Source organism: Anoplolepis gracilipes, chromosome 8, assembly GCF_047496725.1.
Source record: "Anoplolepis gracilipes chromosome 8, ASM4749672v1, whole genome shotgun sequence".
Taxonomy (NCBI): Eukaryota; Metazoa; Arthropoda; class Insecta; order Hymenoptera; family Formicidae; genus Anoplolepis; species Anoplolepis gracilipes.
Window position 1 is genome coordinate 2,364,177 of NC_132977.1, and position 20,355 is coordinate 2,384,531.

A 20,355-nucleotide genomic window follows, 5' to 3' on the forward strand; every position below is an offset into this window, starting at 1 on the left:
AGGGTTCTCTGCTCGCGTGAGATCTGTTATCCGCGGAGGCAATGTCGTATTAAGCGTCATCTCCGGATTGTTTAATTAAGATTGCTATTATTCACATTGCATTTGAGAAGTTTTTTTTTTTTAATTCTTCACAGAAAGTCAATAAAGTAACTGTGCGAATTAAGCCTTAGAGTTGTGAATATTTTTATGATAAATAAGAGAAAGTCGACAATAAAATTGGATAGCTAATACTTTAGATAAGAGACTGTGCACATTTTTAATATATTGATAATCTTTAAAATCTTAATTGACTCTATTTCCTTCTATTTTCTCAAAAAAAAAAAACTTTAAATCAGTCTTTTAGGCGAATCTCTTTATGCGGCAGTGTACTTGGTGTAAACATAGTAATGATATTATAAAATCGATGATAACTTAAATGTTTTTATCATTAAGGGGATAGTTTATTATATAAAAAAAACGAAATGTATCGAAAATAAACTGTAAGATATCAGATTGCCTGACAACTGACAAAAAAAATTATTATTTTAATAAAGTTAAAAATATTAAATTAATATTAAAAGATTACTAATAATATATGAAAGAGGAAAAAAATTGTATATGTTTTTCGAATATTTTTTATAACTTTTGACAAAAATGCACAAGTTTAATTATTCTATTAGGTATAATTGCAATAATAATGCTAACAATATTAAGACATTGATCCAAACGTATTTTCGTAGCATAACTATATAGTATCTTTACATTTTACATTTGCAAATGCAAGAATCGTCAAAAGTTCAGTATTCGTGGATGAAGATTTTGAACTTTTACTTTCGGGGCGCGGTCGCTTTTTTTTCGCTGTTCTAAAAATAAAAGGGGCCACGGGACCGACGACGTGCAAGGCCGCCGGATAGTCTGCCTCGGAACATCACACGCATTTACGCACGTGCGTGAAGGGCACGCACCGGCCGACGTCGCGCACACCCGCATGGCACGCAGACGCACCAATCAATATCAGGCTATACCGGGTGTGCACCCCAACCGTCGTGGTCGTCAGCCTGCCAGTACACCATCAGCCACCAACCACACCTTTCCTCGCTTCGGTACTGTCAACTACGTCCTTTCAACGGAGGAAGAGCATCGTCTGGACCATTGTATCCGAACACGCAAACGCCAGCTTACACCCTGCCTGTTGCGAAAAGTCAACGTGAGAATTCAAAAGGTACACAGTGAAAAGAACAACTCAGCGAAAGGGACTTAATCTCGACAAGGTAGATAAAGAGAAGATCCGGACTAGACGATATATATATAATAGATGAATTTTTGTTGTGGTGTTTTATTCAAGGGTAATGATGTTGAATTTGATAAACTTGGAGGTAAATTTTCGAAATGCGAATTGCGCGTTTAATTTGTTTGAGATCTTTGATATCTGAATTTTAATGGCTTTTCGCTGATTTCGAGGTATGCTGATCAAAGTGACAGGTGAAAAGGCGGTATGCCAATTGTAAATGCGTGAATGCTCGCTTTCATTGAAACACATGAATTGAATCCTCATCATGAAAGAGAAAGAGCTAAAAGCGATTTGCAAAAATTCACAAGCGTGCAATATTAGAGAAATTCAAAATGCAAATCTTCATAAAAAAGTATTTTTATTTTTTTATCAAACTTTTAAAAATGATAAAACAGTATATCACTCGCTACTCATATATGTATATCACTGTATGAAATGATACAATAACATGTACAATCATTATATAAATTAATACTGTCATTATATTACAAGAAATGATAAAACGAGAAACAAATGAAAAAAAAATAAAAACGACAGTGTTTATTGACAAATCACATTTTATTTCTATTTCCACATACATACATACATACATACATACATACATACATACATACATACATACATACATACATACATACATACATACATACATACATACATACATACATACATACATACATACATACATACATACATACATACATACATACATACATACATACATACATACATACATACATACATACATACATACATATATACATACATATATGCATATATACATACATACACACACGTAACATACACATAATGGTAAAAAATACATGCGGCATTCCGATAGATCAAAGTTAAATAAATAAAGAAATTTAGAAGAATTTATGTGTTACCAGTCGTGACAGGTAACAGTTAAATTCGATTTAATTCATTAATTTTAATACGCTAAATAAATAAAATATTATTTTATGCACAGAGAAAGAAGAAGAGTTTGTTTAGAAACAAAACTCTTGAGAGAATATTTTTTTTAAATTTGACATTAATCCAAGCATATTTTTATAATATTTTAAAATTTTTACATTTTACAAGTAAAAACATTTTTATATTTTTTTATACATTATTTGCAAGCATACAAGAGAGCGTCGACAAGAATTTAAAGAAAATGGAGATAAAAGGGCGGGTTGCCCTAGTGACAGGCGCCGCATCTGGCATCGGCAAAGCATATGTCATCGAATTGTTAAATCAGGGTGCTAAGGTATGTATAATATTTTTTAAGAGAAAATATATCTACCTAAATTTTCTATATTTTTTTCTATACTTTTTTATACTTTTTCTATTCCTTTTTTTTGTCAAATTAATTTTCTGTTAAGAAAAAGATAGAATTAATTATTAATATACATATTAATGTGACTATTCGATTTTCTTTCTGAACAATGAGTGTAATGTATTTTTACGACTCGGAATTTCATGCAAAAATAACGCTTCAAGAACCCTTCGCGTTTTTTTTTTTTTTTTTTAAAACAGCTGATTTAAATTTAGATTGCTCTCGGACGGAACATTCATCGCATATGCAATCGCATATTTCAAGATGAGATCTAAGAAAACAAATCGCCATTATTTTTTAGCAATTGATATATTATATGTTTATGATATACCTATTATATTATAATATATATTTTAAAATATATATTTATTTTATTTAAAACTTTTTATTTTATTTTAAAACTTTTATTCTAATATATAATAAATATATTTTTTCTATCTTTAGAAATTTTTATTTTATTTTAGCCTCGACGTAAATTTCTATAAATTTTTTAAAAGAGAGACAAATAAATTATTTTATATATATATATATAAAATTGAACAACAAATTTTTATGAGTACTCTCTCTCTATTGCAACTTTTTTTAATTTCAAAATAATATAATATACAATAATATTCAAAGTAAAATAATATTTCAATAGTTTCTGTGAATATAAAATTTGCTATAGTAATATATTGTATTATATGCAGGTGGCTGTATGTGACATTAATACTGAAGAAGGGGAGAAATTGGTGGAGACATTAGCTGCGAAATTTGGTAAAGATCGTGTCATCTTCTCGCAATGTGACGTGACGGATTATCCGCAATTCGAAGGTATAATAATTTGCACGATAATTTTTTGCTTTATTAGATTACAGATTAATTTTTATTCGCGTAAGCGACTAATGCATACATAGCATACATACGTATTTTGCTTTTATTCCTAATGCAATTCTTATGTAGCACACGATGCAATTCAATTTACAGAATCGTTTCAGACAACGATCGCGGAGTTTGGTCATATCGATATCGTTATCAACAATGCTGGTATCATGAATGACCGGTTTTGGGAGCTTGAAGTAGATATTAATCTTGTAAGCAAATATCCGATAGATTTCTTTTAATATGCTTGCATGTTTTATCTTACAGTGTGTTTTTTTAAGAGTTTAATTCTCTGTAATTACTCATAATAATTGAAACAGTCTGTATAGCGACTTATATTTTTTTAAATTTAATTTATTATAATTTATGATTCTGTACATTGCATATACGACAATATTGTCAATAAACTTTCGATAAAGTATAATTTTAACATCTGTTGACGCGATAGCTATGTTAAAAATGACGTTGCAAATATAATAATTACAGAACGGAGTAATACGCGGTACTTTGCTTGCTCAACGATTTATGGGCACGGATAGAGGTGGTCAGGGAGGAATCGTTATTAACACCGGCAGCAACGTCAGCATCAACCCTTACGTCAGCGTGCCAATTTATTCCGCGACAAAAGCAGCTATCGTCAGCTTCACCAGGGCTTTTGGGGTAAGAAACGTCTACTGTGATATATCTAAATGTAATATACTTCAATCTTATACTACCGATTATAACTATAATTCGAATAACAGAGACGTGAGTTATCAATTTGTTTCATTCTTTTAACATATAGATTTAATATACAGATCAATTTGTTGGAATCTACATTTATTACATTATCCTATCAAAATTTGCAAATGTATATATTCGAAGTTAGCATAGATTAAACAAAATAATAATTAAACAATAAAAATAAAATGTACTTTCGTATATTTAAAGAATTTTTAAATAATATGTTTAAATTTTTATTAAATTAAGTACACAAGAGATAGAGAATTAATTTTTTTCTCAATTTTTGAATAGGATCAATATCACGTAGATTTGACGGGTGTTAAAGTGATGGCACTTTGTCCAAGTGCCACGGACACTAAATTAGTACGAGATGTCAATAGGAAGCTTCTATTGGCTCGATACGAAGATGCCTGGCAAAGGGATACAGCCTCATCAAACCCTCAAAGGTATACTATCATACAATTTTTCTCTTTATAAATTAACTTTATAATCCTATGTATATAACATGATGGTTTTCTAGTTATAAATATATAGTGTGTAATAACTATTCTATAAAAATTTTTTTAACACTTTATTTTTACAATTAAAGATTTCTCTCTCTCTCTTTCTCTCTCTCTCTCTCTGTCTCTCTCTCTGTCTCTCTGTCTCTCTCTCTATCTAATAAAAATAATTTTGTAGCGTAATAAACAAAATTAAATTAAAAAGAATGTTATATGTTACTTTTTCCAAGCATAGAAAAATATATATAACGAAATTGATGCATAAAAATGATTGAAAATAATATAAAATAATAACTCGATATAGGCCGGAACACGTGGCAAAGGCATTGGTACAAGTGTTAAACACTGGCAAGAGCGGAAGTGTGTGGATGGTGGAGAAGGACCAGCCACCGCACGAGATCAGTTTCGCGAAGCACTAAGGCAGAATTCCACCTTCTCCTTTCTCGCTTCGCTGCAAATATCTATGCCGTACCGCACAATTAATGTAATTTGTATCGAAATATAACCCACCACCTGCTAGAGCATCGTTATCGTCGTCGTTATCAAGAAGACGGGCACTTGAGCGAAATATACATAGTTACTCACATTTTTGTACGATGTATATTTTGAGGACCTAGTACGTTTTTAATAACGACGAGTATATTATTCGAAGCTAACATCACTTCCGATTTTTGATAGAAAGCGATACTTTTGGTACATTTTATACTGATATAACAAAATCCGCGAGACAAAACGTGGATGTGAGTACTCAAAAATTTAATAATTGTAAGAGAAGAAGATAATTGCGATATTTAAAGAGGGAGAAGAATCCGCGCAAAGATCGACGTGCGTCGTGATAGCGGGAACATTAATTACAAAAAGAAAAACAATGTAAAAAAAAAAAACATAAATGGCTTTTGCTTCCGTCCCGCACCCACGTTGCGAATTTGCGTCGATTTTTTTTTTTTTGTAAGGGCTTTTTAACAACGCACTCGCTTATCAGCCCAAAAATTCTCGAAGGAAAATAATTTCTAGATGTTGTGCGGACATTTGTGTATTGTACCGATAAAATATTTTATCACAACGATATCTGAATCCTGCCGCACTCTTTGTAATCGTCCTGTATAACTTACTCATTTTTCTAACGCATCTATCGTAATATCGACGATTCCGTTTAATCCATTCCGTTTAATAGCACTAAATGTAATGTAATCACATTTCACGCTAGGTCGAATATAATAAAGACACTTTGTATTTATTGCTTGTGTGAGAAAAGCAGGGAAAAAGCGTGTGTGAAAGAGAATGAGAGACAAACATTTATTTGCACTCTCGAAGCGTAAAAAAAACAAGAGAGAGACAGATTACATACGTCCCTTACAATGACTGATGCAGATAACTCTGATTCGATGGAAATTCTCTTTATGGAATACCACACACACTCATAAATCTTTATAGATATATCTATTAAAAGAGCGAGAGAAGGCATAATCAATCGTTAATTAAAAGTGGAATAAGCCAAGTAAAAATGTAAAACAATCAAACAAGTCTTTCATATTTAAAATATATTCATTAATTTAAATGTATTTATTAAAAGCATTAGATGACTTAGAAAATTAAAACATCTTACAGAAAAATATGATATCCAAAGAAATTAAGTAATTTTATCCAAGAGAATAAATCAATAAAAATAAGATATTTTTGTGCGTCTTTAAAAATTTACTTAAAAACTGAAATTTTCTCACTTGTGCCAATTTCCACTTCAAAGTTCGATAATCCTCGTGTATTGAGGGTTATTCGCATCAGTGTAATCGCGAATACAATTAAACCAAAATCCGTCGGACGATTAACTCCAAGCAAAAAACTACATATTCAACAATCGTGTCTATAACTTTTCTACAGTCTTTTTGAGGGAAACAAAAAAAAAATATTTAGAAATATGGCATAGCGATAGAGTTAGAATCTATACAGAGAGCTTAAGTGCAACACACACAAGCACGACGCTCGACCGCGATCACGTTTCTCGATATTAGATATTAAGACTTACGGAGGAGGCTTGATGCGCGATTGCATCGAGTTGCAAAACTCAGATATAAAATTCGATACATCAGTCAGATATTTAACTAGCTAATGGATTTTGTTCGAGAGATATTGCCTGTAATAATTCTTTGTAGCTTTCAATCGATGACGCGATTAGTGGCGACTGTTGATTTTGTTTTTGTTATATGTATGTTGCTAGCCTTGCCAATAAAATGCATTTTGCCTTTTAATAAAATCACTGAATTTGTAATGTCTTATACGAGAAACTATTTTCCCTGCAAAATCTCTTTATAAAAAAAATGAGCTAATATTATAAGTTAGTTGAAAGATTACGAAACACTAATATATTATAACTAAAATTTCAAAATAATAAAGTAATTAATATAAATTTGATTCCATTTTATTGCTAGTATGACATTTCTTTGCATATTCAATACGCCTGTAATGATGATCCTATTCATAATAATAGTAACATCTTATACAACGAAATGGATTTATGCTATTTCTCTCACATATTCGGGTTTCGAATTATTCAACGCGCATTTCGCATGCAGCATCAAATGATTGTGTTCTCGCTGCTTCTTGCCTATCGGCGCAAATACGATCTTGTTTACCTCGAGAACGGGTTCAGATTATCCGCACCTGATATTCTATCACGTACGATAGACATCTCGAATGTCAACATCTGCGGCTCCTCTTCAGCGATACCTGACAGATTCATTTATGGATCAGTGCCTGACGAGATCTATCTGAATCAAGATCCATACGATAATAACGATTTGCATTTATCATTTCGAAAAGAGCAAGACGCGTCTGTAATGGAGATTCAGCAGAAAACCGCACTTATCACCGGCGGAGCCAACGGAATCGGTTATTGCACCGCTCGGGAATTACTTCGAAGTGGAGCTAAGGTAATTTAACGAAACCCTAAACATATGAAACCCTAAATATAATGTAATACAATCTGCTAATACATTTCCTTTATTTAAGCAAATTATGTATCACACATATCTTTGATGCCAGGGTGATAATAGAATAAATATCCTTGGCACGAATATAAGCGTAAATGAAAGATAATGTTTTAAAATAGAGATACAAAAAAAATATATTATTAAATTAATAATTACCATATTTTGCAGGCCGTCGCAATTGTAGATTTGCCCAACTCGAATGGCGAAACAGCTGTTGGGGAATTGAAGAAAGAATTCGGCGAAAATCATGCTATTTTCCTCGTTGGAGATGTGGCAAATGCCGAGGAACTTACGGGTATTGTATTCGACTGCTAACTGTAATAAAAAAATTTTATCCATTAATAAGATGCATCATACATAAATAATATCAATCTTATTACAGTCAGTTTATGTTGATAAATTATATGGTATTATATAATCGTTTATCTATGAATTATTTTAGAATAAAATAAAGAAACTTTTTTTTTAACTGAAGCACTTTTACTTAGCATTTATTAATTTTGCAGCGTGTTTCGATAAGGCGATAGAATCATTTGGTACACTGGATATTGTCATCAATAATGCCGGCATCATGAACGACGCGGAATGGGAGCCGATGGTTGATATTAATTATGTAAGTCATGTCTTATTACATTCAGTAGAAGTTTGGTATCTCCAGATATTTTTAACGTATTATCGTCTTTATAATTAGAAAGGGATTGTACGTGGTACGATATTGGGCTTGAATCACATGGGAAAACACAAGGGCGGAAACGGTGGCACTATCGTTAACATGTCATCCATAGTTGGCTTGCAAAGTAATCCGATTGCTCCGATTTACGCCGGGACGCAGTTCGCTATTGTCGGTTTTTCTTTATCGTTACAGGTAAAAAAATGCGATTTCTATAAATATAAATAAATAACAAATATAAAACTTTATCTATTCATTTTCTCTTTCTTCCTATCAAATTATTTAAACTACGCTATTATTATTTTTTATCTTTCGGATGCTCTGAAACACGCTCTAAATATTATAACTTTAATAAAATTTTACATATTTTTTCGTAGACTTTCTACGAAAAAACAGGCATACGTGTTTTGGTAATATGTCCCGGTCTCACAAACACAGCCATGGCCTCCAAATTCATGTCAAGTAAAGTCTATTCAATGGACATTCTCGATGACGAGATTGCTGCCAAGGAAATGACAACAATGGAGAGTCAACCGTAAGTCACAAATATGCCTAGAAAGTTTTGTATATAATATTAAAGTTATTTTTTAAATTATTTATCTAATTTTATAATATTTATAATATATTATAAGTGATAAGATAAATAAAAAATATATTTATATAATAAAGTAAAATTTATATATACATGTAGATAAATTTCATTTTAATTCGTGTAATTATAAATTTAAAAAATAGATTAGATATCAAATTTAAGATAAATAATAAAAATAAATTTTTTCTCTTCTTTATTTTTACATTCAATGCTTTTAATCAAAGAATCGATTTGTCAAAAAAATTTTTAACAAATACATGTATATTTTTTTTACTTGACAGACCTGAGCATGTGGCGAATGCTATCGTGGAATTGATCGAAAAGGGTGACAATGAAACAGTCTTCGTCAGCGAAAACAATCAACCTGTATACGCTGTGCAATTACCATCTTACACCGATCTGAAAGTTTCAGTGTAAAACTTACAATTTATACTGGCAAATCATTTTTGGTATACAGATATTGAGGCGTCACGATTTTTCAAGATCTAAAATAATGATTAATTTTTGTTGGAATTATACAAAGTGCTTTTTTTATCGCAAAGTTTCAATTATTAAAAATTAACTTGCATTAAAAAAATATTACAAAATAAAAATTAAATTGCAATTTTTCTTCAGAAATAAAATTTATACGTATAATTAAAATATATCCACACATATGTGTGTGTATAAGTAAAATATAAACTTGTAATTGTGAAAAGTTGAAAAATAATGACGTTTAATCTTAGTTTCGATAAATATATATATGTTTATCAAATTATGTTATGAAAAGAGCATATATTGTAGAAAGCATAGAATTCTTATTTTTTTTAAAAGAAATCAAAGCAGATTCTTATCGCTTGCATATTTTGTCGAGGCTCGAATTAGCAGTAGATATATAAACAATAATGTATTAAAAAATAGACTTCTATAATGACTAATTATTAAATGTTTCAACATATCTAACTAAAATAGTGGTAAATAGATATAATAAAACTGCTAATATATAATATATAATATAGATGTCTATTGTTATTTTATAAAAATAAATATGCCGGCAAGTATAAAAAAATTGTTTTCCTTCTAACAAGATTAACAAATCACGTTCACACAATAAATATATAATTTGAGATAAAGTATATGATGTGTATAATTTTATATGCAATGTGCGCGCAGGATATATATATAGATATATATAGATATTTATGCATTATGTTTGAAAATTACGTCCGATAATATTTTGACAGCTACAGAGAGAAACGCAAAGTTAAAAAATCAAAATCACAATATGGCAATATTAACAATAATCTAAAAAAAGGATAAAAAGAAAAAAGATTTTGAATATTATAATCGACCATGATCATGATATGCCGTGAATATCTAATACTCGAAATACCTGAAGCGTCTAATTTGAGATGACACATCTGACACATGACACGTAGGACGAGCGAAGGAAAGATTGCGTGTCTTAAATGAAAAAAAAAAAAAAAAAGTTGTGAATAAATCTGATTTCTCGTTCCCCATTATTATTTCCGTTATTACTTCCCACGGTTTGATTCGTATACCTACCGTATTTATTAAGTGCGCGTTTGAAATCCTACCCGTGGTATAGAATAGCGTTTAATAGACCAATCAGGACGAAAGGTGGCAAAGATTTCCTTCGTTCTGATTGGTCAGCTCGACGGCACCTCTACATCCCGCGGAGTAGAATTTCCGAACTCACCCTGGCGATGCGAATCGGTGACGTCACACACTGCCGCCAGCCGCCAGCCGCCAGGTTCACGTCAAAATGGCCGCATTTTAGTCTACAGAGTACTTTTCTTTACTGTTTGCCAATAGCCGTGCCGAGGGCCTGGCGGTGTTCTCTTATATCTGTCGCGACCGATCTGTCTCGCCGGAAATTTCGCTGCGTCGCGCGTTGCGCGCCAAATTTCCGTGAAATAGAACGAACGTAATAAGGGTAAGGATAAAGGGTTGAGGGAGAAAAGCGTGTCGGCGGTTCGGTGGGTTCCCACGAGTTCCGTGAAGATCGCCCTCGTCGTCGCCGCCGCCGCCGCCGTCGCCGCTGACGGCCAAGCCCAATTTTATTCGATAACGAATTTTATTTATAGGGGAAAGAAGCCTCCCGATATCGCGTGACGTACGAGATCGCACGCGGCCGCGAAATCGTGTCTCTCTCACGTTCGTAACCCGCTTAATTTACCGGCTCGCCCTTCTCGCGAAAAGGTTATATCGTCTTCCTATATATCGAAGTCGATCGGATTATCCACGCCCGCCGTCAATCACTTTGTGCGTGTAAGATTTTGTTTCAAATATTCTCTCGAGACCCGAGAAGCGGCTTCTGTCTAAAAAGAGCCTCTGCGAAAAAAAGGAAAATGCCGCACGTGCAATGGAAGTTGATTTTGGAGTAAAATCCTTTCTGGAGTAAACGTGAGAGCTCCTCACAATCGTTTCCTCCTTTTTGCCAGAAACCGTATAATTCATAGATTATTTGTAAATTATTTATTCATTGGTAATAATAATAATAATAATAATAGAGAAGCCACAATTTTATTCTCTTTCACTAATTAGCAAGATAGCGGAAAAACTGTTTGTAGTCTGCTAATTGCTCTCTACAAGAACTCATTGGTACAGAAGACAAATGTATTTTATATTTGACAAAAACCTTTTTAATTTCTTGATACTTGATGTAGAAATTTAATTATATACATGTGTGTGTCTGTATGTGTGCAAAATATAATTTTATCACTTGTCTAAAATATATACTGAAACTAGATTAATAATTTTTTCTATTTTACAGATTTTTCTGTGTATTTTTCATAAGATGTTACGTCATCAACATCACGCGATGCAGAATCAACTACGGGATCATAATAGGTTAATATTCAATTTTTATATTATATTAATTTGAATAAAACATAATAAATATATATATATATATATATATATATATATATATATATATATATAAATTTCATAAATTGACTAAGAAATTTTTTAATGAGTTTATTTAATAATTTGATCTTATATATATATGATGAAAAACCACTATATTATTTCTTTGCTTTGAAAAGATTAAATATCTTTTTATATAGATTATAGATGCAATAATAATTATATGTTTAAAAATCTGTAGACAGAGTTAATATCAAATATGAAGATTATATTTAGAGTGATTTAAAATTTATCGATATTAATTATAATAAAATATAAAAATGATATTTTTATAGAATGGCAGGACCGATGCGGCCTATGCAGCAGGCTAACATGACCCAGCTACATCAGCCGCAGCATCTGCTGCCGCATCGGAATCCTCATCAACCGATACTGTCCATGCCCCCCCATCAACAGCATATGCATCACATGCAGCATCCTGGCCCGCCGCATGGAAATCCGAGGCAGCCGATGTTGATGGGCATGAATGCGCACAATACAAACAGTAAGCATAGATATATTGTGAAAGATTTAATTTTCATTCTCGATTATTAATATAAAAATTAATTTATAACGTTTACTTTAGATACCATGGTTAGCGTTAGCATGAAGGACCAAACTAATACAGTTTCTGTGACTCTTCAAAATGTGCAACAACCTCAGTATCAACACCAACAGTCGCAACAACAGCAGCAACCGAATAACCAACAGAATCATTCTGTCCAACAGCCACAACCATCGCAGCAAGTGCAACAATCGCAGCAACAGCAACAACAGTCGCAACACATGCCACAGCAGCAATCGAACATAGAACAATCAAAAGCGATAACAAACGACGCCAATGGAGAGTCCAGAGACGATAGTTCGTCCAATCAGAATCATGCCAACGCGACTAATCCAGCCTTGGCAAACATGAAAGAAAAAACACCCATGTGCTTATTGAATGAGTTAGCGAGATTCAATAGGATTCAACATCAGTATAGGTTGACCAACGAGCAAGGACCGGCGCACAAGAAGAGATTTACGGTGACATTGAAACTCGGTGAGGAAGAATATGTCGCAGAAGGTCCCAGCATAAAGAAAGCTCAACACAGCGCGGCGACCGAGGCCTTAACGAAGACGTGGTATCGTCAACCTCCGCCTAAACCTACCAAGGCCATGAGAATTGGCCATCTGGGCAAATGTCCTACAGGTTCTGGTAATTTCATTTTACGAATTCTATACCTATAGTAGTCGTACAATAATATCGATTTATGATGTTATTTTTTGCAGTTTTAATTTTAATTATGTAATTATTATTATTATTATTATTAACACTATGTACTATTTTACATTACAGGACATTTACCGCCTACCGTTGAACTGAACGCTTTAGCGATGAAACGAGGTGAACCAACCGTTTACACGTTCCGACAAGCTCCGCCGGCAACATTACAGCATCAATTTATGCCGCACAGTTTTAATAATTTCCCGCGAATGTATAATCCTCGAATAACATACAATCGCGGAGTTCATACAGATCTTCAAGGACTGTATCTTGTTACACTCAAGGTTGGTGAACGCGAGTTCACGGGTAGAGGTTTGACAGGCCAAGCGGCACGTCACGATGCAGCCAGCAGAGCTTTGGAACAATTACGACAATTGCCCTTACCGGAAGAAATCGCAAGCGTCAACAACACTAACGAGAATGGTACGCTGAACGGTATCGATGATCCAAACGCCGAGTTGAAAAGTCCGGTGTCACTGGTTCACGAGACCGCTCTGAAACGTGGATTGTCAGTCAGCTTTGAAGTTGTATCCGAGAGTGGTAAACCTCACATAAGAACCTTCATGACGAAATGCACTGTTGGTGAGAAAGTTACTGTGGGAGAAGGCTCCTCAAAAAAAGTAATCCTTTATATTTTTTAGGAAGAAAAACAACAACTATGTAATTTTTAATACTCGTGCTTCTATTTCGTCAGGTGTCAAAGAAACGCGCTGCCGAATTGATGTTAGAAGAATTGAAACGTCTTCCTCCTTTACCGGCTACAATACAAAATCGAACGATGCGAGTAAAACGTAAGCCACCAGCAACGAAAAAGAAATCTCGTAATTTAATCAAGGTTTACCAGGAGCCCCGTTCAGAGAGTGAAGCCGCGGAGGAAGTTAATCCAGTCTCCCGGCTAGTTCAGATTCAGCAGGCGAAACGTGAAAGAGAACCGGTCTACAATCTGATAGACGAGAAGGGTGCGCCAAGACGCAGAGAGTTTGTTATGGAAGTAACGATGGGTCAACATTCTGCGCAAGGAATTGGACCTAATAAAAAATTGGCTAAAAGAGCCGCAGCTGAGGCTCTTTTGGCGCAATTAGGATATAGCAAACCGTCGCCGCAACCTGCGAAACCATCTATAAAGACAGGAGAGAGCGAGAACACGGAGCCGAAACCCAGAAAAGTGACATTTCTCGAAGATGAACAAGTAAACGACATTCAACCTCACTCGGTAGGAGGTAAGAAAAAAGAACATAGCTCATCTAGCTATGTTTAATATGTTTTTAAAATTTATTATTTTTTTTGTTATTAGGTACCATAGGTCGTCAACTAGTACCTGGTCTTTTATTGGTGGACGGAGGTCAAGAATCTAAATTAGGAAATGGACCCAGTGTACAAATAGTTGCTGAAGAATTACGTGGACAACAACAGAATGCATCTACTATTTCGGCCAAGGATCAATTAGAATATTTATCTGAATTATTTAATTTTACTGTAGAATTCAGTGATTTTCCGAAGGTAATCTATTACGATTATTTAATCTGTACTAAAAAAATTTTTAATTTTAATTAATGAAAAAGAGATGAAAAATGTATATATAAACGGGAAATGTACAGCATTAGTGTATCGTGAAAATAGATAGTTATTTTCGCCAATGTTTCAGGGAGTATCCATAAATAAGGAATATTTATCACTTGTGACACTAAGTACTGATCCACCACAAGTTTGTCACGGTAATGGGGCGACAATAGCAGCGAGCCGAAATCAAGCAGCACTCAGAGCACTTCGAACACTTAGTAAATTGGGACTTGACAATCCTGCCTCAAATGCAGCGCAAGTGAAGAAAGACAAAGGTGCGTCTGGTGATGGAATTCACATTAGCATTCAAGTTAAAAATAACATGGATGGAGCTATTGATAAGTAACCAAATAGCTTAAGACTTCTATATGATGTTGAGTTATATTTTTGCTTCTTTAAGACATTGCAGAAGAAGATTAACTTTCAGTTAAATATTCATTACCATTTTTTATTCATTTCCATCTGCAGAAAATTTGTTGCTGATTTATCTAGATTTTTATCCATTTTTATGGAAGCTTTACTTTTTATATTGAATCTCTTTCTACATTACTTTGTATAATAATCCGATTGTAATTGTAAAAATGCATTAATTACCAAAGAAATTGGTTAAAGATTTAAACTAGAAGAACACTACATGGTTTAGATATTTTTATTTTATGCATTTATATTGCTGGGTTACTTATTATTATTCACATTGTTAAAGTATGATAAAAAGTTGAAGAGAAACAAATTTTAATCAATTTATATACAATTATCTACGAGTTAATTATCAGCATGCATTATATAAAACAACTACTAATCTTTTGCAGTGTCTTAACTACATTGAAATGCTGTTCAAGCACCAATAAACGAGTATTTAATAATTATGCAAGAACTCTTTTATTTTTAATGTGTAAGAATGTCTGATCGGAGTTACAGTAGGCAAAGCCAAAAGATAGTCTGTGACTATCAAAAATTTATTATTATAGAAAATGTTAGTGTATGAAATGATTCGTATTTATAATGACTCTTGCAAAATTAATATTACTGTGGAATCATGATAAATATTATTGGTGCTTGATCATGATTGCGATCCTAGCAGTGACAACTATAACTGCTATATTTATTATTATAACATTTTCATTGACAGGATCACAATCGTAATATACTTGTCTATGATAATTCAAAATGGTCATTCTCCAGTCTTGGTTTATGATCATATGAACACCGTAGAAAAACGAAGTCAGATGACCTGGAGATGAAATGCGACCATCTCTTAATTTCTCAATCAAATTCTTTGACTTTCTCATCATCATGAATAAAGAGAGCTATGTCTTGTTACCTAATACATAAATTAACAATCGTAACAGTGTTTTTTTTTTTTTTTCTTTTTTTATATTTCTGTTTTATCCTCAACTATCTAGAATTGATTATTTTATGGTATATGTTTTTTTTTGTTTTATCGAACAAAACAAATTAAAACCTTGAGTCGCATACGAAAATTATACATAAAATCATGTCTTTTTCCAGAGAAAACTCTGGTTACATATGCCAGAGACATGTGCTGATTAAACAATTTTGTGAAAGATTAAGTATCTAAACTTTAAATTATTAAAACATAGGTAATGGGATATATACTGTTCCTATGCCCCAATTTGCTTTTCTATAGGGGCCAGAAGCATCCTGGGGTTACATGTTCATGTATCATGAAATATTGAGAAGTAAAGAGAATAGAAATTTTCCATGCACCTACCATTCAGAGATAGAGAATAATGATAGGCTGCATCGGAAATTTCGGAAAACGTAAAAAGATAATAATTAAAAATCTGTCCCGTTGCGTCAAGACCATTACAAAATTGTCTTAATCTCGCTAAGAAACAATCCGAAAACAGCTGCGAATTTTGTCTGGTTGAGAAACAAAGGGAATAAGGAAATTTCCATACACATTTATCATTCGCAGATAAATAATAATGATAAACTGTATAGGAAATTTCACCGAAACTATAAAGAGAAAAAAAAGGAGATAATCCAAAACTTGTCCCGTTACGCGTCAGGATTATATTACAAAATTAATTAAATTTTGTTAAGAAATAATCCTGAAACACTGAACAATGGCAAATTTTGCGTTATTGCCGAGTAAAAACAGTAGAGTGGAAGAAACTTAATGAGTGAAGATAAACCTTGAGAAACGGTACAAACTTTGAATATCCGTGGAATTTTTACTTAATTTTCGTATACTCAAAGTTCTCTATATTTTGTGCAAAATACAAACGCTGCCTCTTACAATTTTGACGATGTAATGATGCAGAGTTTTGTACCGGCGTTCTCAATCAAGTAACTTTCTGTCTTCTATTCATTATTCGTATTAAATGCGATTTATTGAACAACAAATACAAGCGACTAAGTAAATTGTATTATTGTTCATTAAATTCATACGTACTTTATTCGTAAATCCCCGATGCTCGGTATATTGGGAATTTGTAACAAGTGTTTCCGACGATTGACCTATCGAAATTAACATGAGTTACACTCGATCAATTCGAAGATTATTTAAAAGACATTATTTCGCTGAGAATTATTTATTGATTTTTCGAGATGCTAGTTGGATTTTTTGCCTGATCGCTTTTATAAGTGGGCCTTTCTTGTTCATGTCATAATTCAGTATTATGAGACACAGTAGTAGATTCCATTATGTATAATTTTCCGAGAGAGATAAACAGAAAGGAGAAGCGAATTGAATAACTTGCGTCTTGTGCGCTACAAGAAAAACAATTTTATGCATATAAACTGTAATACTATATAGTTAATATTAATGATAGATAAGACTAAGGTATCAATTTACCAAGATACCGCAAAAGGAAATCCTTCAACACTTTAAGGAGAGCCTGCTAATACTAAGAAATCAACTTAGCACATTGTCGGGCTTGATTTGTAAAGTGTTAAAGAAATACTAGCCGATGCATCAATATTGGCTAGAAAAAGGGAGAAAAATAATTATGAAACATTAGTTTCATGTATGATCCATATTGCGTTCTGTAATTTAATTTTAATACGGTCACACGTACATAAACGCTACGAAACATTTGCTTATCTTTTATTAGAGCTAACTAGAAAACTATCTTTAAAAAATTGCTATCACTTTAGCAATATATGTTATATTTTCGCAATTTTTCACTTAGTTGACTGGATAAATACCGAGCGCAAAAAAAAAAGTATACTCGATATCATAATATAGTTTAATTATGTTAGATTTATATTCTCTAAGTAAAACGATTTAGGTTCTCGTATGCTGTAATATATACTGTAACAAATACAGTTACGTAATGCGAGTTTTCAGCAGCCTCCACATTGAAAATAATTGCTTCTTGAATACGTAAGTCCTAAAGAATCGAAAAGATTCTTATATCGACAAAGTTTTAATTGCATTTTGAAAATGAATTATATAACGTATAGGAATCTACTGCTTTCCTTCATCAGCATCAGTTTGTATTTGACGTTGATAAACAATTGTAGAAAGGTTTCACATATATGTATATGGCCTTTTTACTATGCGTTTCAAATATACGCATGACAAGGTGGCACACGAATCTCGGAATACGTTTTATTTACCTCTATCAGAGACTTCGTCCAAGTACAATGTTCTTTTTATCAAATATATTAATTTATTTGCGAGATTTAATTTGTTAATTGAATTCTTTAATTTGTAAAATCTATTTTATACAAAAATTTGACAGTTCTATTTTTAAAATTCACCAAATATTTGTGTGAAAGATTCTCGTTACATATATGCGATGTAGAATTTAAAAATCATTCCTTTACTTAATATTTACAAATGCGAACCTAATGTAACTATATTTTATTTATATTTTATTTGTATTTATTATGTCAGCAATTTTTGTAAGATATACTAATTGGCTATTTCTGGAGAAAATTTTTTAAACCCCAAAAATTCTCTAGCTAATAGCCAGCCAATTGGCATACTGGACAAATTCATTGTATGAAGAATCGGCCTTAAATTTCTAGTGTCTAGTGTGGAATAAAAAATGGCGTATCGATCAAACGTTTGTTTAGGTTAGAGTTGCCATTAAATATTTTGTGAGACAATACTTTATGAGTCGGTGAATTAAAATACAATAAAAATCGATACGCGAACAGCCGAAAATTTATCATGTTAAATATAAATATTTCTTAATTCGTCGTTTGTAATGTTTTCACCTCTGTTCTCGTCAAGATGAAAAAAGGTTAGTTTTTTTTAACAGCTTAAAATTTTGTACACAAAAAAAAAAAAACCGTTATTAAATCAACTAATCTGTTTTATTAAAATATTACAGACTTGAGAAGAAAATAATAGACAAATAGTTTTCTTTTGATAGAGCAGAGAAAATTATCGTAGCAGTCAAATTTTCAAACAAAAAATGTTCAAAAATACTTTCCAAAGTGGTTTCTTATCGATTTTGTACAGCATTGGCAGCAAACCGCTACAAATCTGGGATAAAAAGGTGAGAAACGGACATATTAAAAGGATCACTGACAATGACATTCAGAGCCTCGTCCTGGAAATACTGGGCAGCAACGTTAGCACAACGTATATTACATGTCCTGCAGATCCAAGAAAAACTTTGGGTATAAAGTTACCTTTCTTGGTGATGATCATTAAAAATCTGAAGAAATATTTCACGTTTGAGGTCCAGGTAAAGTCTCTTATTATATCGATTGGTTTGTAAGAGATTAGAGAACATACTTTCAAATTGTCTAATTTTTTTCTCAATATAAAACCAAAAATATTTATATCTTACAGATAATTGATGATAAAAACGTGCGTCGTAGATTCCGCGCTAGCAACTATCAATCTACGACAAGAGTAAAACCATTTATATGTACTATGCCGATGAGACTGGACGATGGGTGGAATCAAATACAGTTCAACTTGGCTGATTTTACACGCCGGGCTTATGGAACAAATTATGTAGAGACATTGAGAGTACAAATTCATGCCAATTGTAGGATACGACGAGTGTACTTCTCAGATCGATTGTATTCAGAGGATGAATTGCCAGCGGAATTTAAATTATTCTTACCCATTCAAAACAAGGCGAAATGTTAGGAACTAGTGAAGAAATACGAGCTTTCAATAAAAGGAAAGTATTGTCCATTTTTCTCTTTAAAACTTATTTAAATTGATTACAAAATAAAGCATTTCATATATCAACAACTGTCTTTAGAAATCGATTGTCCTCAATTTATATTTTGCTCTCATGCTAAAAAAATTTTTTAATGCTATTTGATTTATTACATGATTATTAATTATTTTTAAAAATTATAGGTTATGTATCTCACTCAACATTTTTTTATCCTTTTTTTATCGCAATTATAAAAAGTGCTGCATGCTATGCCAAATATTTTTGGCATACAAATGGATGTTTATTTTCAAATAAGAACTTTGTTAATATAATAATAATATGCATATATATATATATACATACACACACATTTTATATATATATATATATATATATATGTATATATGTACATATATATATTTGTTTATCACAATAATGACAAATTATAGTAACAAGTAACAAGGTATATCTTTTAATTTTATTAAATCTTTTTAGATAGAGAGAAAACATGTATTTGTAAACTTTTTTAATCAAGTTATACTAAAGAAAAATAATAATATATACTAAAAGAATATATATACTAACAAATAATATATAA

The 20,355-nt window shown here is 32.2% G+C and overlaps 3 protein-coding genes across 8 annotated transcripts; all 3 read left to right on the forward strand.

Annotated features, from left to right (window-relative positions):
• The first annotated feature begins 786 nt into the window (after positions 1-786).
• LOC140668802 (uncharacterized) lies at positions 787-9,983 on the forward strand. Its single transcript, XM_072898116.1, has 13 exons — positions 787-1,250; positions 2,393-2,519; positions 3,278-3,401; positions 3,555-3,661; positions 3,936-4,109; positions 4,464-4,618; positions 4,977-5,088; positions 7,099-7,599; positions 7,828-7,954; positions 8,166-8,272; positions 8,351-8,524; positions 8,707-8,864; positions 9,203-9,983. Exons 2-13 carry the CDS (start codon positions 2,427-2,429, stop codon positions 9,336-9,338), a joined length of 1,968 nt encoding a protein of 655 aa, XP_072754217.1. The 5' UTR covers positions 787-1,250; positions 2,393-2,426; the 3' UTR covers positions 9,339-9,983.
• Positions 9,984-10,658: 675 nt separating this feature from the next.
• Stau (double-stranded RNA-binding protein Staufen) lies at positions 10,659-18,311 on the forward strand. Of its 6 annotated transcripts, none has more exons than XM_072897900.1 (9): positions 10,660-10,857; positions 11,009-11,192; positions 11,698-11,774; positions 12,128-12,336; positions 12,418-13,029; positions 13,171-13,718; positions 13,793-14,318; positions 14,393-14,598; positions 14,744-18,311. In XM_072897900.1, exons 3-9 carry the CDS (start codon positions 11,722-11,724, stop codon positions 15,002-15,004), a joined length of 2,415 nt encoding a protein of 804 aa, XP_072754001.1. In that variant the 5' UTR covers positions 10,660-10,857; positions 11,009-11,192; positions 11,698-11,721; the 3' UTR covers positions 15,005-18,311. The 6 variants fall into 6 exon arrangements, with proteins under 6 accessions (XP_072754004.1, XP_072754001.1, XP_072754003.1 ...); XM_072897902.1 differs by having other exon boundaries at positions 11,009-11,186; XM_072897904.1 differs by lacking the exon at positions 11,009-11,192 and having other exon boundaries at positions 10,661-10,857; positions 14,744-14,933; positions 15,788-18,311.
• A 342-nt stretch (positions 18,312-18,653) lies between these two features.
• Positions 18,654-19,849, forward strand: Bug22 (cilia- and flagella-associated protein 20). Its single transcript, XM_072897923.1, has 3 exons — positions 18,654-18,878; positions 18,969-19,328; positions 19,436-19,849. The coding sequence occupies exons 2-3, from the start codon at positions 19,053-19,055 to the stop codon at positions 19,739-19,741; spliced, it is 582 nt and encodes a 193-aa protein (XP_072754024.1). The 5' UTR covers positions 18,654-18,878; positions 18,969-19,052; the 3' UTR covers positions 19,742-19,849.
• Positions 19,850-20,355: the final 506 nt, after the last annotated feature.

Bases quoted from the DNA above. Each gene is read 5' to 3' on its own strand.
- LOC140668802 (XM_072898116.1), top strand. From the start codon at position 2,427: ATGGAGATAAAAGGGCGGGTTGCCCTAGTGACAGGCGCCGCATCTGGC. The intron at 7,955-8,165 runs GTATTGTATTCG...TTAATTTTGCAG, and splicing joins AAATGCCGAGGAACTTACGG to CGTGTTTCGATAAGGCGATA. The intron at 8,525-8,706 runs GTAAAAAAATGC...ATTTTTTCGTAG, and splicing joins GTTTTTCTTTATCGTTACAG to ACTTTCTACGAAAAAACAGG.
- Stau (XM_072897900.1), top strand. From the start codon at position 11,722: ATGTTACGTCATCAACATCACGCGATGCAGAATCAACTACGGGATCAT. The intron at 13,030-13,170 runs GTAATTTCATTT...TTTACATTACAG, and splicing joins CAAATGTCCTACAGGTTCTG to GACATTTACCGCCTACCGTT. The intron at 14,599-14,743 runs GTAATCTATTAC...CCAATGTTTCAG, and splicing joins AATTCAGTGATTTTCCGAAG to GGAGTATCCATAAATAAGGA.
- Bug22 (XM_072897923.1), top strand. From the start codon at position 19,053: ATGTTCAAAAATACTTTCCAAAGTGGTTTCTTATCGATTTTGTACAGC. The intron at 19,329-19,435 runs GTAAAGTCTCTT...TATATCTTACAG, and splicing joins ATTTCACGTTTGAGGTCCAG to ATAATTGATGATAAAAACGT.